The sequence below is a fragment of the Rhinopithecus bieti genome, unplaced genomic scaffold, assembly GCF_001698545.2.
Source record: "Rhinopithecus bieti isolate Rb0 unplaced genomic scaffold, ASM169854v2 scaffold_42380, whole genome shotgun sequence".
In the NCBI taxonomy this organism is placed as follows: domain Eukaryota; kingdom Metazoa; phylum Chordata; class Mammalia; order Primates; family Cercopithecidae; genus Rhinopithecus; species Rhinopithecus bieti.
Window position 1 is genome coordinate 228066 of NW_016818327.1, and position 15161 is coordinate 243226.

Consider the following 15161-nt stretch of genomic DNA (forward strand, 5'->3'; position numbering starts at 1 on the left):
GGAGCAACTGATTTTCATTTGTAAACCTTAAACATATATGCAAGGGAAAAAGTAAATTTATTGGCAGTCTGTAAGATGAGGAAAGACACAAGGAAAATTTAATGTAGCAAGAACCGCAAGTATCACAAGATATTGGCCTCAATCTCCCCCATTAAGGCTTAATGTTTTTATTTTTCAAAATAGAAATAACTTTATTCTTTTCTGATTTAAAATAATGTATATTCTTTTAAAAAACTCCACACTGAAAATAAAATGACCTATCATTTCACCATCCTGTAATAATCACTGTAAATATTTTAATATATTTTTTGATTCATATATATAATGTTTGCCAATAGAATCACACTCTACATTTTTGCTTTTAAATTGCTGTTTATGTTATATCTTGGAAATGTTATATCTTAGGTTCCCATGTTAAGAAAAAAATCAGTCACATCTCTTTTAATGGCTCATAGTATTATCCTGTATAGTCATGCCATGATATATTTTAACCAAACTGCTTATATGCAACACTGCAGTGAACACAATGCATATACATCTTTGAGTACTTCTCCATTTGTTTCCTTGAGATACGTTCCTTGCTGGACCAAAGGAATGCATAAAAATTAGTAAGACTTTTCGTACTGTATCAGTAAGAGTTTTCCAGAAAGGCCAGCAGGCTGGAACTCCAGCAGAAGCTGATGCCGCAGTGTTGAGGCAAAAGTGTCTTCTCTTTTCAGAAAACCTTAGTTTTTGCTCTTAGAGCCTTCAGCTGCTTGTATGAGACCCACCCACATATCGAAGATAATCTCCTGTACTTAAAGTCAACTGATTATAGATGTTCACCATTTCTACAAAATACCTTCTCAGCCACATTTAAATTAGTGTTTGATTAAATAACTGGATACTATAGCCTAGTCGTGTTAACACATTAAAAAAGTGGATAAACTTCTGACAAAATTGATCATAGAAAAGGGTACAAATGATGAAATGATACATTAGAAAATGAGCAAACTACTTGATCAGGAATCTCACAGAAAAGAAAACTTCAAATGTTTATCGAATATAAGGGAAAATTCTCAGTCGTATTGTAATGGGAACTCAAATAACAGTGAGAGCATTTCCCATTCATCAAAATTGGCAAAAAGGAAAAAAAAAAAGAACATAACCACACTTGGCAAAAATGTGCTACATCTTTGTACCTATGTACTGTGATGTACGTAAAGCATAAGTATATCACAGAACCTGTTGCCAGATGACCTTCCAGAAAGGCCGCACTAGTTTTGATTTGGTCCACACACTGTGTACTGGTAACCATTTTCATTTTTGCTAATCTAATCAGTATATTTTCTAATGAAGTATTATATTTGTGTTACTTTTCAGTTTTAAATCCACAATTTGTCCTGCAACTTAGCCGTCTCTAACATAGTAATTTTCACAATGACTTACACCTTTTACTTTGTACAAGCGCAGAGATAAGCAGAGAAAAAGAGCTCTGCTTTTCTCTGAATAGGAAATATATTTTCTCCTTTTAAAAGTAACAATGTTGATCTCTGCATCTTACACCTGTCATTACCTCAAACCTGTCTTTCTGGCCTCAGGTACAGAGAGTTGATGTGAAAATAAAAAAGAGCAGTCATCGTTTACCCATTTTTCTACCATGTGTTCTGAGTTTTCCCTGTTGGTTTATAGTTCTTTATATTTCTGATGTGAGTTATTGATTGAATATATGCTTTGCATACATCTTCTCTTAGTCCGTTGCTTTGCCTTTTTTACTTTCTTCATGATACCCTTTAAATGAAGAGAATTCCTTGATTTTAATGTAGCCCATATTTTCTGTTTTTCATAATTAGTTTATTATGGGGTCCTATTGAAGTAATCACTGTCTATTGAAAGGTACTATGTTTCCTTAGTTTCATTTTATATTTAAAAACAGAAAAAGGAAATAGTTAACATTAACCAAGCCCAGGTAACAGAGAGAGACCCTGTCTCTACAAATAATTTTTAAAAATTAACTGGGCATGGTAGCATGCACCTGTGGTCCAGCTATTCAGGAGGCTGAGTGGGAGGATCAGTGGGTCCCCAAGGGTGGAGGCTGCAATGAGCCATAATCATGCCACTCTCCTGCAGCCTGGGTGACAATGTGAGACCCTGTCTCAAGAAAAAAAAAAATACACTAACAAAACTATTTTTCATGGACTCTGTGTTGTAGGATATTTTGCAATTTAGATGCATATGCACCAAACAGCCTTTTCTCCTGCTGGAAACAGAACCTCCCTCTATCTCTGTTGGGGGACCTTGTAAGAGCCTGCCTGTTGTAGCACGTAATGTTCTTTGCTGCATACATGAGCTCTTGACCCAATCTGGGCTAATGAAACGTTCCCCATTTACAGTATTTTGCTCAAATATGGCCTTGTGATTCAAGCAGACACACTCAGGGAGGTGACTTGAGAGCAGCTATGGTTCTAGTAAGACTTTAGCACAAGGAAATGAGGCCAATTCCAAAAGACAAGAAGAATTAAGAGGCAGAGCACATCTTGGCAATGTTGTCACTGGCTGCCCAAAATTTATCCATCCTGGCCCTGCCTGAGGTTTTCATTATGTGGCCACTAAATTCTCAACTTTTAATGAGATTTTTTTTTTAATTTTTGTATTTTATTATTTATTAGTTTTTTCTTTTTCTTTTTTTTGAGACGTAGTCTTGCTCTGTCACCCAGGCTGGGGTGCAATGGCGCGATCTCGGCTCACTACAACCTCTGCCTCCCAGGTTCTAGCAATTCTCCTACCTCAGCCTCCCAAGTTGCTGGGACTACTGGTGTGTGCCAACACGCCTGGCTCATTTTTTGTATTCTTAATAGAGATGGGGTTTCACCATGTTAGACAAGATGGTCTCAATCTCCTGACCTCGTGATCTGCCTGCCTCAGCATCCCAAAGTGCTGGGATTACAGGCGTGAGATTTTTTTTTACTTTGTTAAAAGTCTTGATATAAATATGCTTGAAAACGTGGTCCCGTGTTTATGTAAATCTAGGACTACTCCTAATCTTACTCTTGGAGATTTATAGCCTATGTTAGCATATTAAAAATCATAAGAAACTATGAAGTAAAAGAAGGCTATTTATCTTCTTAATAGGCTAGTAATCCCAAACATATCAACATGAATACTTATTTATGGTGCTTATATTAATGTCTTATAGAAACTTGAGCAGCAAATCATTGTTTTGGGGAATACTGGATCTTAGGCATAGAAGAACCAACAAATGCAAGCTGACAAACGAAAGGTGCTTTAATCTCTGAGCTAGGTTTTGAAAAATGCTCAAATTTAATAATTTCTGTGCAAATTATGTTATTTTTAATTGGGAAAAGAGTATTTTGATAAAAAACCAAAAGTTAAATTTGATAAATTTAATGTGACCAATCTATAAACTTCTTTTTTTTTCTCGAGCAGGTTAGCCAATATACCTTTGCTATGTGCAGTTACAGAGAAAAAAAGTCTGAACCACAAGAATTAATGCAACTTGAAGGCTATACTGTGGATTATACCGATCCCCACCCAGGTAAATCTTAATTGAATCACTTTCCCTGCCATGTGTGTATGCATGGAATTCTTATAAATATCCTGTGTCTGTTCTAAAATTTAAACCCCTCTCGATGAATAGGGTGCATATTTCACTTATATATCTGGGCAAGACTTTATGAGATTCAAATTATCTCTTTTGGAGTGCTTTTATTCTTAACCATATTTCATCATATTTATTATTATTTTGGCATGAAGTTGAGATGTGTAAAAGTCACTGTAATTGAATAATTCTATGAGATAGAACAATGTTTTCAGAAACTTCTTTGCTGGAAAGCAAAAGTTATAGCAGAAATAGACAAAGAAATGGCAAATGAATTATTATATTGTAACTACTAATTTTCTCTCCAACAATACATTTTTGTACTTCTCTCTCTCCCTTCATGTTAATACTGGAAAGAGTACTAGACACCTGATATTTTTAAAATTGAATGAATGAATATTAATGACAATATCTAAGATCAAGAAATGCAGACATTAATAAACATAATGATTGAACATTGGTGAATAGACATTAAGAAATAGAAATTTACGACCATATTAACTAATTGTTCACTTAAAATGCAAAATATTATCTTCTGTGAAAGAATTTTATAAAAGATAAAATACATGCAATATGAAATATCATTTTTGTCTCAATCATTATATGTTTTTCCCACGTATAGAATGGCAAATATGCCGACAGATAAAACTTCTTTCTCTGGCATGAAACATCAGATTGTGCTATGCATTTCCATGGAGTGTGTTTATATATCTTGTAGAATGCTGCTGTGTCGTGGACTGTTTCCCTAGGTTATTTTTTATTTCTGAGGTGATATGGGAGCTTAAGCCTTTTTGTTATTTTCTTCAAATCTTGGATTGTGGATTTGATCCTTTAAGCTAAATATTGTTTAAAACATTTAACTGTTAATATCAAATCCATTCTTTTCCATGAGGTCAGTTAGTGAATGAGACTAAAATCTGCCAATCTTATAAATTTTTAATGATGTCTTTTTGTTCCCTCCACAGGCCTTCAGGGTGGTCGTATGTTCTTTAATGCTGTTAAAGAAGGAGATACTGTAATCTTTGCTAGTGATGATGAACAGGACAGAATATTATGGGTTCAAGCCATGTATAGAGCCACAGGTCAATCATATAAACCAGTTCCTGCAATTCAAACCCAGAAACTGAATCCTAAAGGAGGAACTCTCCATGCAGATGCTCAGCTTTGTAAGTTTTGTTAAAAAATAATTTGATTATCAATTAATAGCTTTAATAAGATATAAAATTGAAGCAAATTTGTTCAGTATTATAGTTTACATCATTAATTGATTCCTAATTAAATGAAAGTAGTTCATATTAGTAGTCATATAATCACTTACCTAATTTTTCACGTAAATCTGGAGTAAATGGTACATGTGGTTTCCAATCATAGATTTGTCAAGCATTAGGGTATTTCTAGAAATCTCAAGAGCACATAAGAAAATTCTCCGAAATTTCTCAAAGGAAAATTTATTTTAGTTTATTATGATTTTGACTTAAGTCTCCTATAGACATGGAAAAAATATTGCAAAATCAAATTTGCTTTGATACGATTTCAGAATGCCAAAATGATGAACCATTACCTTCTAGAGTTGTTCTTAATAACCCAGAAGGATAATAGGTCTATTTTTTTTTGTTGTAGATTGATACAAATAATAAGTCATAAAGCCAACTTTTTTCCCCTCGTGCCTTAAAGACATGTCAATTTTGAATGCTAACTTAAGTTGTAAAGAGCTAAATTTTTTATTTTAAATGACTAATGTTTAATAATTATGGAATGATGGTCAAAACATCTTCAAACATAGCTTTGATAATCACTAAACCAAGTGTTTTAACTTGTTATACTCCTTTACAAAGCTTATCCTGTTTTACCTGTAATAAATATTTGTCTTTAACTGTCAGCTCAACTTGTGGTTTTTTTATTCTTGAGATTCTTCTCAAAGGGAATAACATCTTGACATGCATTATTTTCTTCTGCTTTTAATGTATCAAGTAACTATTCTCTTTTCTTTTCAGATACCCTTCAGTATCATTTCTGGGCATCCTAAACAAAGGCACTTTAGTTCAAATAATTAAATGTGAACCATGAGCTTTTTCTTTATTTTAGAAACCACAGACCATACTCATAGGTTATCGTAATTAGTTTGGGGCACATTTTTTATATGTAGTGAAAACTATTTAGGAATATTATATATTAATTTTTTCACTGATTTAAAATTTCTTCTTTAAAATTAGTAGCATTGTCATCTTAAAAGGTAAAATAAAATAAAAAGAGCACATTCTGATGTTTTCACTGTATTTAAAAATTTAACTCGCTGCTTCTGCCTTCCTCTCACCCTCCAGGTAATATGCATAGAGCATGGCACAGCAGATAAGAGTGTTTCATCAGAGCTAAGGTGTACAGAAATGTCTTTATTTTTCTACAGTTGAGCATATCTGAAATTTTAATTTCTAATGTTGCCAAAAAACTTTAACTCACCAATTCAAAACAACTGAGTCACAGATTAAAATTCAATTAATTCAAGATTCTTCACCCCACTCTTCTTCCGTGTGATCCATAGTAAATTAAGTTTCAGAGGGGATTATATAAAACTATGATATAATTGAATGTAGCATCTAGTCTAAAACTGTTCTCTGTTCACATGGCCTTAGGCATGACTTCTGTCACTGGTTTCATTACTTACGTGCTGGTGTGCACTGCTCATCACCATGGACCTGCCCAGGGCACCTGGTAATGAAGTCCACATAGTTTGTGTCCTCCTTGGATCAACTCCAGACACCTATGAATTCCTTACATCATATTCATCAGATTCTCGCCACAGTGGTACATAGTAACTTGTTGGGTATTCCCCAGCTATGCACAGGGGTGCTCACTCAGGCATTTCTCTCGCAGCACAGCTCTTATCCATTGCTTCTTTCCTACTTCAAGTGCCAGATTGGACATTTATCCCTGGGCTGTGCCTGCACTGGGCATCAAAGTATAAGATTCCCTCAACCCTAGGTCGAACTTTCTTCCTCTGGAGCTCTCTTCATTGCTCACCCCCAACACAACATTAACTCAAGTCAAATCTCTCCCCAAAACCATTTTCTTCCATCCAGCTGATCTACTTTTTTTCCCTCCTAGTTTTGATTCTTCTTGTTGAAAACCAAGTTTTTATAAATTTGTTTCTTTCTACTCCATAGGCCAATCTCTGTCCCTTCCACTGTAAGCTACAGTTCTACAGCATTTAATGTGAATTTCCTGTGTTTTTCATTTTACAAATTTGTATTTTGTATATGTGCATTTAGCGTCAATCTCATAAATGGTTTCATATTCTTTGTCATATTCAGTCTTACTGTTTTTGTTCATCTCTATGCTTTTAAAATTCGTCCATGTTTTTATGAATACATCTAATCTCATTCTTCTGATTACTGCATACCATGTAAGTGGGCTTCTGTCTTATGTTACCTAGTCTACAGCACATTTTATTTCTATTCACTCTTCCAGAGATGGAAATGTAGAATGCCTCCAAATCCATACCTATGTTCAGTTGTCCCAGCCATGACTATGAAATATCCTTTCATTTATTCAAATCTAAGTCCTTTACATTTTAATCCTTTTCCATAGAGCTGTTTTTATTCTTGGTTAAGCTAATTTCTAAGCCTTTCATACTTTCATTGCTATTGCATCTTATAATTTTATTATATTTTCTAGTTGACTATTGCTTATCTAGAGAAATGCTATTTTCATGTGCTTTTTTGCTATCCATATTTATTCTTTGGCTATGTATCTCTGCACACACCTTGCCTAATTTGTCATTAGGCTATTATTGGGTTTTGAGAGGTGTTTACACAGGCATGCCTTGGAGATATTGTGGGTTCAGTTCCAGACCACTGCAATAAAATGAATATCTCAGTAAAGTGAGTCATACAGATTATTTGGTTTCCCAGTGTGTATAAAAGTTAAATTTGGCTGGCACAGTGGCTCAAGCCTGTAATCCCAGCACTTTGGGAGGTCGATGTCGGGGGAATCTCTTCAGTTCAGGAGTTCAAGACCAGACTGGGCAACATGGTGAAACCCTGTATCTACAAAAAATACAAAATTAGCTGGGCATAGTGGTAGGTGACTGTAGTCCCAGCACTTGGGAGGCTGAAGCAGGAGAATCGCTTGAACCCAAGAGGTAGAGGTTGCAGTGAAATAGCGCCTCTGCACTCCAGCCTGGGTGATAGAGTGAAACGCTGTCTCAAAAATAAAAAAGTTATGTTTACACTACACTGTAGTGTATTAAGCATGCACTAGCATCATGTCTAAAACATAATTTTAAAATTCTTTATTGCTAAAAATACTAACAATCACCTGAGGATTATAATATTTTTGCTGGTAGAGGGTCTTGCCTCAACATTGATGGCTGCTGACTGATCAGGTTGGTGGTTGTTGAAGGTTAGGGTGGATGTGGCAATGTCTTAAAATAAGACAAGGATGAAGTTTGCTGCAGTGACTGATTCTTCCTTTCACAAAAGATTTTCCTGTAGCATGCGATGCTGTTGGCTATCATTTTGCCCAAAGTAGAACTTTTTTGAAAATTGGAGTCAATCCTCTAAAACTTTACCTCTGCTTTATGAACTAAGTTTATGTAATATCCTAAATCCTTTGTTGTCCTTTCAACAATGTTCACAGCATCTTCACCAGAAGTAGATTCCATCTCAAAAACCACTTCCTTTGCTTCACCCAAAGGAACCAACTTCTTATCTGTTCAAGTTTTATCATGAGATTGTAGCAATTCAGTCACATCTTCAGGCTCCACTTTTAATTCTGGTTCTTTTGCTGTTTTCATGACATCTGCAGTGACTTCCTCCACTCAAGTCTTCAGTCCCTTAAAGGTATCCCCAAGGGTTGGAATTAACTTCCTCCAAACTCCTGTAAATGTTGATATTTTTACCCCCTCCAAAGAATCACAAATGTTCTTAATGGCATTTGGAATGGTGAATCCTTTACAGGTTTTCAATTTACTTTTCCCAGATGGCTCATAGGAATCACTATCTTTGGCAGCTATAGCCTTTTAAAATGTATTTCTTAAATAATAAGACTTGAAAGTTGAAATTACTCCTTGATCTGTGGGCTGCAGAATGGATGTTGGGTTAGCAAGCATGAAAACAACATTAATCTCCTTGTACATCTCCAGCAGAGCTCTTGAGTAACTAGATGCAGTGTCAGTGAGCAATAATACTTCGAACAGATTCTTTTTTTCTAGCATCGGGCCTCGACAGTGGACTTAAAATATTCAGTAAACTGTGCTGTAAACACATGCACCATCATCTGGGCTTGTTCTTTCAGTTATAGAGCACAGACAGGGTTGATGTAGCATAGTTTTTAAGGGCTCTGGGATTTTCAAGATGGTTAATAAATATTGGCTTCAACTTAAAGTCACCAGTTGCATTAGCCACTAACAAGGGAGCCTGTACTTTGAAGCTTTGAAGCCAAGCATTGACTTCTCTCTAATTGTGAAAGTCCTAGATGAGCATCTTCTTCCAATAGAAGATTATTTTGTCTACACTAAAAATCTGTTATTTAGCATAGCTAACTTCATCAATGATCTTAGCTGGATCTTTTGGATAACTTGCTGCCATTTCTGCATCAACCCTTGCTGTTTCACCTTGCACTTTCATGTGATAGAGATGGCTTATTTTCCTTAGCCCTCGTGAGCTGACCTCTGCTGGCTTGACAGCTTGCAGAGGCTTCTTCACCTCTCTCAGCCTTCATAGAATCGAAGAAAGGCAGGCCCTTACTCTGTTATTAGGCTTTCGTTAAAGGGAATATTGTGGCTGATTTGATCTATCCGGATCATTCAAACTTTCTTCATATCAGCAATAAGGCTGTTTTTGCTTTCTTATTGTTTGTGTGTTCACTGGAGTAGCAATTTTAATTTACTTCAACAACTTTTCCTTTGCATTCACAACTTGGCTACTTGATGCAAAAGGCCTAGCTTTCAGCCTGTCTTGGCTTTTGACATGCCTTGTTCACTAAGCATGATCATTTGTAGCTTTTAAATTTAAAGTGAGGGAGACGGGATTCTTCCATTCATTTGAACAGTTAGAGATCATTCTGGGTTATTAGTTAGCCTAATTTTAATATTGTTGTGTCTTAAGAAATAAGGAGACCCAAGAAAAGGAAGACAGATGGGGAACAGTCAGAACAGATATAACATTTATTAAATTTACCATCTTATATGGGTGTAGTTTGTGGCACCCCAAAACAATTACAATAACATCAAAGATCACTTTTCACAGATGACCATAATAGATATACTAATAATGAAAAAGTTGGAAATACTGTGAGAATTACCATAATGTAAAACAGAGTCATAAAATGAGCATGTGTTGTTAGAAAAGTGGCACCATAGACTTGCTTGACACAGGGTTGCCACAAACTTTCAATTTATGAAAAACACATCTGCAAAGCACAATAAAATGAAGTTTGCCTGTGTGTTCTGGATACAACATGTTTGTCAGATATGCGATTTGCAAATATTTTCTCCTAATCTATGGCTTGTCTTTTCACATCTCTTAATAGTGACTTTCAGAAAAAAAAAAAAAAGAAATTCTTATTTTGATGAAGTCCATTTTATCAATTTTTTTCATAGATGTGCTTTTGATGTTGTAACTAAAGGATCTTTGCCCAACCCAAATTGCAGAAATTTTCTCCTTTGCTTTCTTCTAGAAATTTTACAGTTTTGGCTTTTACATTTTACAACCATTTTGAGTTAATTTTTGTATACAGTGAGAGGTATCCATCAGTATTTATGGATGGCGTATGGATGTCCAGTTGTTTTAACACAAAGAGTTGAAAAGATTGTCATACCCTGAATTGCCCTTGCACATTTGTGAAAAATCAATTAACTACATAGGAGTTTATTTCTGGGCTATCTTTTCTTTTCCTTTGGTCTGTTTATCTATCTTAATATTATTACCACACTGTCTTGATTACTGTAGCTTTGTGAATCTTACAGTCCGGTAGTCCAAGTCCTCCAAATTGATTTCTCTTATTCAAAAATATTTTGGCTGTTCTATGTCCTTTGCATTTCTCTATGAATTTTCAAAATAAATTTACTCATTTTTAATTGACAAATAATTGTTTATATATATGACGTACAATATAAATTTTTAAAACATCTTGACATTCCTTGCTGGAGATTTTACTGGGAATGCCTTTGATCAGTCAGTCCTTGGAAAATTTTGGAAAACTGACTTCATAATATTGAGTCTTCCAATCTGTGAATACAATGTGTCACTTCATTTGTTTAGGTAGTCTTTAGTTTCTCTTTGGGATGTTTGTAGTTTTCAGTAAACAGATCTTGCACATCTTTTGTCAGATTTATTTCTAGGTATTTCATCTGTGTTGCTTTAGTAAATGGAATTTTTTATTTCAGCCCAATTGTTTTGTTATCTTTGTGATTGCTTTAGAATTTAAAGTATACACTTTAAATTTATTATACATCTTCATGTATAGTATGCAAACTTTACAATAGTAAACTTCTATTCTCTTGGCTTTTGCACTATTCTTGTCATATATTTTACTTCTATATATGTTGTAAATCCCACAATACATTGCTATTATGATTATTGCCTTAGTCAATATCTTTTAAAGAAATTAAAAGTGAAAGAAAAATGTTATGTAGATGTCCATTTTGTACATGTCGATTATGTACATGTTATGTACATGTACATTACCATTCCCAGTGTCTTTCATCATCTAGTGCATATATTTTTACTTCTTGAAGGACCTCCTTTGACTTTTCTTGTAGTGCAGATCTGCTGGTAATGAATACTTTTAACTTCTTTATATATGAAAAAAGTCTTTATTTCACTCTCATTTTGAAGATATTTTCTTTTAGTACTTTAAAGATGTTGCTCCACTTTTCTTCTAGCTTGCATTTGTTTTTCCAATGAGAAATGTGCTATTTTGGTTTGTTCCTCTATAAATAATGTCCTTTTTTCCTCTAACTGCTTTAAAGATTTTTCTCCTTAACACTGTTTTTGAGCAATTTGATTATGATGTGCCTTGGTGTAGTTTTCTTCATAAAAATGCTTGTTCTGAGACACAGTTAAGTTACTTAGAAACACCATCCTTTCAAGCTTTGCTTTCAAGTTTTGTTAGGGAAGACCAAGCAGTGTTTAGTCCAGGATGCATTTTCCCCGTTTCTGGACCAACATCTTTCTTAATACTCTAACTGATAACCTGTGAATTATGAGCTTTTATATTCTTGCTGCTAAGAAACAGTGCTATTCTAGGCTGTGTGAGTTTGGGGCAGTGTCCTCTCGAATCCTTTAGATTGCTTCTTTCCCTTTCTACATGTGCATGAACTGATGGGTAGTCAGCTGAATTCTTGGGGGAGGCCTTCTGCAGATCTTGAGAGTCTCTTGCCGGGCAGCTCTCTTCTCTACAGTACTCTTTCCTACAACCTCTAGTTACTGTAGCCCTCCTGAATTGTCAGCTCCATTTTTCAACTCAGGGAGACCACTGGGCTTTTCCTGAGTTCCTGTTCCTTGTGCCATGAGCTATAGAGTTTCTCCTGGCAGTAACCTGGGGTGACTGTAAGGCTCACCTTGTTTCCCATCCCTCAGGAATCACTCTCCCGTGTTGCCCAACGTGCAGCGTTTAAGAAACTTTTTGTAAATTTTTTTTCAAAAACTTAGTTCAGGTAGGAGGTTAAGTTTATTCTCAATTATGCCATCATGACCAGAAGCAGAATGAATGTTTTATAAGTTAAAGCATGGTTTCTCAATTTCAGCACTATTGACATTTTGGGCTAGACAATTATTTGTTTTGGGGCAGGGAGTGGAGTAAGGAACTTTTCCTGTGCATTATGTGATGTTTTACAGCATCCCTGTCCTCTACCCACTAGATATCAGTAGTCTCCCACCTGGTCCCAGGTCAGACAACCAAAAATATCTCTGGACATTGCCAAATGTCCCAGAGGGTAGGGTTGCTGTTGGTGATGAATCACCCCCAGTTGAGAACCACAGAATTACAGTGACTTAATAGCTATTTTTTTTTTAATTGTCACCCTCCTTCACTTGTGTTCCCATATTTTTTCTTAACATCCTGAGTACAAGGAATTCCCAAGGAATGTTTTGAGCTCATGGCTATTGTTGCTTGCACATAGTGGCAAGAAAAGTGGGTAGGAACCACTAGCACAGACCTTTAAGACCGTGGCTGAATAATACAGAATTTTTTTGGACAGAGTCTGCCTCTGGAGAGAGAGGGAGTGCAGTGGTGCCATCTCACCTCACTGCAACCTCCACCTCCCAGGTTCAAGCCATTCTCATGCCTCAGCCTCCCAAGTAATCTCAGCAGCTGGGAGTACAGGTGTGTGCCACCACACCCACCTAATTTTTGTATTTTTAGCAGAGACGGAGTTTCTCCACGTTGGCCAGGCTGGTCTCAAACTCCTGACCTCATGTGATCTGCCAGCCTCGGCCTGCCGAAGTGCTGGGCTTACAGGCATGAGCCAATGCACCTGCCTTTGACAAATTAAAAAAAAAAAAAAAAAAAAAGCCTTTCTATTATTCAATATCAATTTATTGTCAAGGCAGAATTAATCAGGCTATGAGATTCCCATGCTTCAGCCTCCCAAATAGCTGGGATTCACCTGCCTAATTTTTGTCTTTTTAATAGAGATGGGGTTTCTCCACATTGGCCAGGCTGGTCTTGAACTCCTGACCTCAGGTGATCTACCATCAGGGAGGACACCTCAGCCTCCCAAATTGCCGGGATTACAAGCGTGAACCACAGCGCCCAGTCCTATAATCTGTTTCTAACAAAACCTTTCTATTATTTGATATCAATTTATTGTCAAGGCAGAATTGATCAGGCTATGGGAACTGAATTTACTTGTTATAACTAAAAAGCCAAACTATTTCAATTTGTTAACAACAGCTGACTTGTGTTCCAGGCTACTAGTAAAGTGTTTAATCAGTGCTGACCTCTGCTGGCGTGAAACTGGGAGGCGGAGCTTGCAGTGAGCGGAGATCACACCACTGCCCTACAGCCTGGGCAACAGAGCAAGGTTCCATCTCAAAAAAAAACAAAAACAAAAAAAAAAAAAAAGGAAAAGAAAAGAAAGAACATGTTCTACCTCATCAGAATGAGAATACTGACCCTGACCTATCAGAGAAATGTCATGAATTACTCCAGAGAGTAGTTTCATCCATAGTATTTTCCTCCCTCCATTGACTTACATAATCAATTTGTGTTTTCTTTCCTGATGATCTTTCAGAAAAACAACTTTTAAAATCACTAGTAGAAATTGAGAAAACAAAATAAAAATTTAAATGTCTAGTTGGATAAATGTATATGTTCCCGACCCATTTAAATATGCTTTGTTTCTCATTTCTTTGCTGACCTGTAGCTGGTAAAGGTAAGTATTTTCATGATTTTAAAATCAGATGTTTTAAAATTTTCAATGATATGATGTTTGAGGAATATCATGATCTTGTTTACTTAGCTTTATTGATTACAAAACAAAAAATGTCTATCACAACAAAAAAGTAGAAACAACCTAGTATCTACCATTCATACAGGCACAAGGGTAATAGTCACAAAGGTGTTGTAATAACATGCAAAACAAATGGTCAATATATGTTAAGTGGAAAAAATGCTAAATTACACATGTGGTATTATTTTCACTACATAAAAAAAAAACCCAATTGAAAAAGCAAAATATAGGTAGAATTACATCTAAAATATTCAGTGGATATGTTTTGTTGGAGGCAATAGTTGCTACTTTATTTCTTCTATATTTTATTTTCTTTGAAATATGTATTTTATGTATTTTCACAAACCCAGTGCTTTAGAATGAACTATGAATCTTAAAGCTTAAAAGAAGCTTATTTTTTTAAAAAAAATCTAAGCATACTAATAACTAAGAAAATAAAATATTATAAAATCTAACTTACTGGAAGACAACCTTATCTTTTTGGGACATTACTAATATATATTTATAGGTTTCTCTAACAAGCAAATCTATTCCACTTCTTTTTTTCTTTGAGTCTCTGGATATATAAAAATTCTAAGGGAAGAGAGTGAGCTGAAGGGGTGGGGATGAGGCTGGTAAACAATTTTTTCACTTCAACTATAATGTACTAGAGTTGCCAGATTGATGGACATTCTTTGGTTAAACTATTCTTCTTTGTTCTCTCCAACCAAAATGCAGTGCACGCACCCTGGTTTTCACTGTCTCTCAGTTATATATGTAACATAATACAATGTGTGTGTCACATAATACAGTATGAATAGTAGTATTTGTCTTCCAATAATTAATATCAAAAATGAACCGAAAAGCTGCCATCTGCTTTTATTTTAAGCTAAATATTTTAAATTCTTAAATTGAAATATAAACTGACAGTTAATTTTGTGAACTTATTTTCATGATTGATCTAGTATGTTAAATTTCACACTTCATAGGGGAAGCATTTGTCTTTCCTTTACATTGAATATATTATTTCTAATAAATGTTCAATATTGGTTGACTTTACTTATTTGTGATTATAAGTTTCTGTGTTGATCAAAATTGTCATCATGCAAAAGTATTACTTATGTGTTATTT

At 35.2% G+C, this 15161-nt stretch overlaps 1 protein-coding gene across 1 annotated transcript in view; it reads left to right on the forward strand.

Annotated features, from left to right (window-relative positions):
- Positions 1 to 15161, forward strand: part of CADPS2 (calcium dependent secretion activator 2) — a 366001-nt gene that overhangs the window by 179599 nt on the left and 171241 nt on the right. Inside the window, 3 exon segments of the mRNA XM_017856925.1 lie at positions 3427 to 3535; positions 4564 to 4764; positions 13965 to 13973. Of these exon segments, the coding sequence (XP_017712414.1) occupies positions 3427 to 3535; positions 4564 to 4764; positions 13965 to 13973 (319 nt within the window).